At 45.1% G+C, this 6,665-nt stretch overlaps 1 protein-coding gene across 3 annotated transcripts; it reads left to right on the top strand.

Moving 5' to 3' along the window:
* The first annotated feature begins 2,047 nt into the window (after nt 1-2,047).
* LOC103973725 (auxin response factor 9) lies at nt 2,048-6,137 on the top strand. 3 transcript variants are annotated; one of them, XM_009388369.3, is made up of 14 exons: nt 2,048-2,585; nt 2,676-2,779; nt 2,892-2,987; nt 3,058-3,126; nt 3,231-3,383; nt 3,469-3,553; nt 3,727-3,817; nt 3,901-4,065; nt 4,169-4,282; nt 4,364-4,436; nt 4,507-4,663; nt 4,737-5,371; nt 5,443-5,630; nt 5,721-6,137. In XM_009388369.3, the coding sequence occupies exons 1-14, from the start codon at nt 2,540-2,542 to the stop codon at nt 5,833-5,835; spliced, it is 2,091 nt and encodes a 696-aa protein (XP_009386644.2). In that variant the 5' UTR covers nt 2,048-2,539; the 3' UTR covers nt 5,836-6,137. The 3 variants fall into 3 exon arrangements, with proteins under 3 accessions (XP_009386644.2, XP_009386645.2, XP_009386643.2); XM_009388370.3 differs by having other exon boundaries at nt 2,673-2,779; nt 3,058-3,114; XM_009388368.3 differs by having other exon boundaries at nt 2,673-2,779.
* Nucleotides 6,138-6,665: the final 528 nt, after the last annotated feature.

Genomic DNA, 6,665 nt, shown 5'->3' with positions numbered 1-6,665 from the left:
GCAAAATCTGCTTCCCACTGTACTTGGCACCGCGTGACATGAACAGCTGCTATGGAAGTCGCGGGGATCTCCTATCATAACCAGGCCATGATTCATGACGTATCTGCTGAGCTGATACCACCCGCCTCTCAACAGCAAAAATGGGTATCTTCATCTCTTCATGACTTGGTCTTGAAATCTGTGGGCATAACACAGATCCAACCTGCATTCTTCTCCGTATTCAGTTCGTATTCTGGTCCGACACGTACATGGTTGAATTTGAACGCACACACCACATTTTGAAGCTGACTCGTTCCACAACATGAAAAACTATGTGACATCCAAAACCATCTGAATGCAAAGTTCATATTGGTCAAACTCTCATAAAGAAGTACACAAGTTAATTTTGGTATTTAGGCGAATGGGATGGATATGACTGTTATGTTGATTGCTGATTGATTCATCGATATAAGGGAAGAGCTTAGAGCGTAGGCAGCACAAACCATCAAAAGAGCTGGCGCCCATGTGAAGGTAAGGCGGTCTTATCATTGACCGACGGCTGCAGCATCGGGAAGAAATGAAGGGAGCGTGGACGCATACAATTGCACATCACATCGTCTGATTTCATGTACTAGAATGCTCCGTTCCTCATTGACTGTTTGGAGACCGAGCGAGGCTATTACCGGACAATCATGTAACTTGATCTCCTTTATATATATATATATATATATATATATATATATATATATATATATATATAGTGAACATGCCATGCTTTCCTTTTCAACTCATTGAAGCAGTTCTCGAATCGTGCAAGTTGGAGTCAATTAATGTTGCCGCGTGTTGACGGCACGGGAATTCCATAAATCATTCCAAGGGAAAGACATTTTGTCCCGATTTGGAGAGTATCCGTCGACCATTCTTCCTGTTACACCCTTTCAGACTTGCATGGTCCATCCCCAACGTGATTCATGCACCAGTTTAGCCGAAGAAGGAACGAACCCAGTCTGACGTGTTCCGATCCTATGATTTCTAGTTAGAGATATTGTTCTGCTTTGCATGATTTAATATTGCGATCATTTTGCTTTTGAGGATAAGACGTCATCCTCATCCTGAACTTCTCTTTATCAGAGTTGATCGATACAGATAAATATATATAATGGTCCGTCAAACCGAAAGAAAGAACATGAATTGGCCACACGAAGAGCGGCCTCCTTCCTCACTCTCATAATTAACTACTTCGCCCTACACAATACGTTGGCACGTGTAAGATCGAAGCTCCTTTGGTCCATTCCACCCAATTCCTGTCTCCTTTGGTGTGTTGAGAGTCGTAGTCTCCGCTTTTTCTTTCATGTTTGGATTTATCCTCGTACGGCCACATGTTCCCACCCGGTCTTTGTCTCGCCCCCCAAAGACCGGGATATGCTGACAAGGTATTATGTATCCACACGCGAAGTTTCTACACGCCGCGGTTACCTACCAACAGAGCAGGTGTTCAATCCGCAACTGTTGCGTCGCGGACTCCCTCCTCCTCGCGGGAAGCAGCTTCGGGTCACGGTCCTCCGGGTGACGACAACTTTTATATATTATTCTATTAATTTAATATCATTCTGTTTATCCTTCTTAATTTGTCTATTCTAATTTCTAATTTAATCTTCTTATTTGCGTCTCCACCCGCACATCTCCGTGGGAACCACCACGGTGGGGTGGGGATGTGCCTATAGCGCCTACCACGGCGACTGACCGACGCTGCGTGCGGGGTCCCACCACGAGGGGATTCGATAGTACTTATCTGGAAGATAGGGCCGAACTAACGATGAGATCTTATCTTTTTATCTTTTTCTTTCGGGAGATCGGAAGGTGCGATTACTGAAACATCCGCCGTACGATCACGGGGCATCAATTCGCCTCGATCATCCTCGCTAGAACGGTAAAGCAACTAGCGGTGCTACCGTCAAGTAACGGAAACGCCGTCATGACGGAATCATGAGTGGACCAACTTGGAGTCACGCTAAACACCATGTGATGTTTCGAACACCGTCGTCAGGTCACCTCCCGATGACGACAGAGCAGGCACCTCATGGGAGCGTGGGAAAGCTATCGACGCCCACCTCGTCACGACCACGAGCGAAAAGGGTTGGGCGGCGATTCGGTGACGGGAGTTTTCTTCCTTCATACGTGCGCCTTGCCCCTCTCTTTCCTTTCGCCCTCGCTCGCACGCTTTGTTGGGAGGAGAGGAAGGAGGGAGGGGTCTACGTTCCGCGAGGAGAGGAAACGAAGCGGCGTTCGGCGGTTTCGCGGGGGCCAGGGGAGCAGCAGAGCGTGCGGGGGTTTCACTCCGCGAGGAGGACGGCAGTGGGCGACAGGCCACGCCTTTAATTCGTGCCGTTCTCCTCTCCTGACGTGCTGCCGCTTCATTAATGGGGTGAACTAAATCCCTTGGGGGAGAGCCCGAGGGCCAGAGAGGTGGGCTTCTTCTAACTTTCGACTCCCCAAAACCTTTACCTTCGTCACGGTGGAGAAGAAAAGGTGGGAGCTTTGGAGCGGTTAAGTTGGTCTAATGGCCGCTGGATCGGCCTCTCGAGCGACCGAGAGGCTGAAAGAAGGTAAGGATTGCTTCATCTGTGGCTTTTAAATCCATGGCGCGTTCTCTTGTTGATTCTGAGTTATTTGTGTTTGTCCTGTTCATGGAGGAGATGGGCTGTACGAAGAGCTGTGGAGAGCGTGCGCGGGTCCTCTGGTGGAGGTTCCCCGTGCGGACGAGAGGGTGTTCTACTTCCCTCAGGGTCATCTGGAGCAGGTGGACTTCTCCTTCTCCTCTGTTTTTCTCTTGTTCGCCGTGAAAGCTACACAAGTCCCACCCTTCTGCTTCGATCTTTAGACTCGCTGTGAATTCGCCGGTTTATGTGCAGTTGGAAACTTGGACAGATCAGGAGTTGAACCAGCAGATTCCCCTGTTTAATCTTCCTCCCAAAATTCTCTGCCGCGTCGTGAACATTAATCTGAAGGTCAGCTCTATGTACTCTTCTTTGATTTCTGTTAGGTAATAAATAGCTGCTTACTTTAGGCTTTTTCCAGGCTGAGCCGGAAACGGATGAAGCCTATGCTCAAATCACTCTGATCCCTGAATCAGATGTAAGAAACAACGTAAATTTTCTTCTGAAAACTCTTCCTTTCAGGATTTGATGAAGGAAAAAAGAAACACTTTTGCAATATTATGCGAACTGAGTTTGTTGCTTTGATTTTATTAGCAAAACGAGCCTACCTGTCCTGTTCCATGCGTTGTGGAGCCACCGAGACCAGCGGTTCATTCATTTTGTAAGATATTGACGGCTTCGGATACAAGTACCCACGGTGGCTTCTCGGTTCTTCGTAGACATGCCACCGAATGTCTTCCGCCTCTAGTAAGTTATTTCATGTCTTTCTATTATCTGTTTCGGTTGCTCAGGTATTCTCACAATCGGATCTGTGTTTGCATGCTATGAACAGGACATGTCACAGCAAACCCCAGCAAAGGAGCTGGTTGCCAAGGATCTGCATGGACAGGAGTGGCGATTCAAACACATATTCAGAGGTATCGGTTTGATTCTGTTCTCTTTGATTTGCTTGTGACCAACCAAAGTGACAGTTCTCTTTGTGACACAAAAGATTGTCGATTCTCTATTTTGCCATATTATTGAATTGGAAAAAAAAGAAGAAGAAGCTGTGTTCTCCAAATTCATGTATTTGTTGAATTCTGATTGACAGGTCAACCACGGCGTCATTTGCTTACAACAGGATGGAGTACGTTTGTAGCTTCTAAGAAATTAGCGGCTGGTGATGCACTCATCTTGATGAGGTTAATGTTGCTGAGAAAAAAAGGCCGTTTTTCTTCCTCTGTTTTGAAGTGCTTATGCTTGATTTTGAATCTTTATTCTGTAGAGGCGAGAATGATGAACTGCGAGTTGGAGTGAGACGGCTTGTCCACCGCCAGAATACTATGCCTTCATCTGTAATATCTAGTCATAGCATGCACGTTGGAGTGCTTGCCACTGCATCACATGCCATTTCGACTCATAGTCTTTTCACGGTGTACTACAAGCCTAGGTTGGGACTAGTACTTGGAGTCAGAAAGCACATTTATTCTGTTGCTCTTTTGTGTATTCTCAATATGATTGATTCCTGCTGTCATGGATGATACATAAACCAGGACTAGTCAGTTCATCGTTGGTGTCAATAAGTATTTGGAGACAATTAAAAATGAGTTCACTGTTGGGATGAGATTCAAGATGAGATTTGAGGGGGAAGATGTTCCAGAGAAAAGGTTATTCCTTGTCATCGTATTATTCATTATAGATTGTCTTAAGCTTCTTGCTAGTGAAAATTTACCATTCTCACTTCTTAGGTTTACTGGTACCATAACCGGAATCGGAGATATCTCGTCACAGTGGCCATGTTCAAAGTGGAGATCGTTAAAGGTTCATCACTGACCTTTTTCTGTATTCACCAACTTGTATACGAATTGCGCATGAAGTCTACTAATTTCAGGTACAATGGGATGAAGCATCTAGCATTCTGAGGCCAGAGAAGATTTCTCCATGGGATGTTGAGCCTTTCGGTGGCTCCATGTCTACTTCCAGTGATGCTCAAGCAGGTTTTATTAAGAACAAGAGAGCTTGGTCACCCTTGGACCTCCTGGGCCATGGTAATGAGAGTGAAGTTTCTTCTTTATGCTGCTTTCCTTTAATATCCATGTAATTGAAACTTTCCATGCACAGAACCTAGTTCAACTATTTGGAATCCTGCTAAGGCCCAAATATCCGACTTAGGATCCATGAGCAGAATCATTGCTCAGAGCTTGGAGAAACGATTTCTCTGGTTTTCTGGGCAGACAGAGAGTATTGACAATAATTCTTTGCACAGTCCTAGCTCTTGCAATCGAAGGTTGTCAGATCACTGGTTAAGGGACTCAAAGTCTCCTTTGGAGAGCACATCATCTTCACTGATAAATGTGTCACTGAAACTCTCAAAGGGCACTGTTGCTTGTGACACAAAGACCACCCTCACTTCATGGCTGCCTGCCTCCAATCCTGTAACTGAAGATCCCTCATTAGAATTGGAATGCAAGATGGAGAATCAGAAGAAGCCGAAGAGTGGCAGCGGATACAGGTTGTTTGGGATTGACTTGGTCTGTCCTTCAAATGATATATCTTCCACCATGAAGTTATCGGTTGAAGTAGTGAGCCAATCGAATGCCACAATTGAGGATCCTGTTCCTGCGACTCCCTTGGTCGAGGATATAGATGGGCAATCTGGACTATCAAAAGCTTCAAAAGAGGTAAAGCAAGTGCTACAAGTGTCTCCAAAGGAGATCCAGAGGAAGCAGAATAGTTCTACCAGAAGCTGCATCAAGGTAACATGTAGCTCTTAAATATGCTATTACTGTTCATGAAGGATTTTGATTAACACTTGGGCAATTACCAGGTTCACATGCAAGGAATTGGAGTTGGCCGAGCTGTGGACCTGGCAAACTTCGAAGGTTACGACGAGTTGATGCTTGAGCTAGAACAGATGTTTGAGATCAAAGGAGAGCTTCGCTGTCACAATAAATGGGAGGTGGTCTTTAACGATGATGATGGAGTTATGATGCTCGTAGGTGACTACCCATGGCCGTAAGCATCCAAGAGCCCTTTCACTTCTATAGATACCGAGGCACATTGACTGCCTGATGAACTAAATTGGTCCCAAACATAACTTGGCAGGGTGTTCTGCAAGCTAGCAAGGAAGATATTCATCTATGCAAGCGAGGAGGTGAAGAAGATGGAACCTAAGAGCAAGCTACCTGCTGTTCCTTCCACGGACGGTGAAGCTGCATAGCCGTGCTGCTGCTGCTGTTTCCCAGAAAGAACTGATAACTGAAGGATCGTGGAGTTGAAAATTTCATTTTTGTTCTTCCCTATGGTTCCATTTTCATTTTTTTCCACTAATTTGAGAGGTAAGTGTTCAAAACATAAAGGATTTTTTATTGTTGCATGCTCAGCAGTTTATAGTGCTAAATATTTAGTTTTGTGTGGGAGATAAAATGAGTGTCAAGAAAGACCTTGAACAGGGATGATCACGATTGTTTTCTTCGTGGATTCCTCCCTGATATATAAGCTCGTAAATTTATTATCGTTCGACTCTGTGTGTCTACCATGTTCTCTGCCCGTTGGCACTCCGCACTGTCGTATTGCGGGGTCATTTTAGTCTCTGCTTATCACTTGAGCTTCGCCAGTTCGTATTGTTGGGTGTGTCAGCCAAAAATTGGTAGGGCTTCTTCACTCACTGGATAGTTGATGTACATTTATCTCATCAGAGAACATATGTACGCCAATCAAACGTTGCGGTAGAATTGTCGGCTTGCAAACTCCGCCATGCTAAGTTTGCTGCTCGCATTGTTCCAGTGGTCGTCATAGCTATATAAGATCGAAGATCGATTGCCATCCGAGCACTGTTCAAAATTATCCGTTTCTTGGCGATGTAAAACGACCCGTATGCTAATGGTTAGGGGACAATTGCTGTTGACGTTTACATGATCCGAACTGGATTATCCGAGGTATTTTTGAGGTAAAAATATCGAGCTTTTAAAGTGTCATCGACATGAAGACCGAGGTCAGTAGATATTTTTTATGCATACATTAGTTGTTAGGATCGAAATTGACAATACA

This window comes from Musa acuminata, chromosome BXJ3-4 (assembly GCF_036884655.1).
Source record: "Musa acuminata AAA Group cultivar baxijiao chromosome BXJ3-4, Cavendish_Baxijiao_AAA, whole genome shotgun sequence".
NCBI classification, from domain to species: Eukaryota; Viridiplantae; Streptophyta; class Magnoliopsida; order Zingiberales; family Musaceae; genus Musa; species Musa acuminata.
Note: the sequence above shows the minus strand (reverse complement) of the source record. Positions and strands in the feature narration are given on the sequence as shown.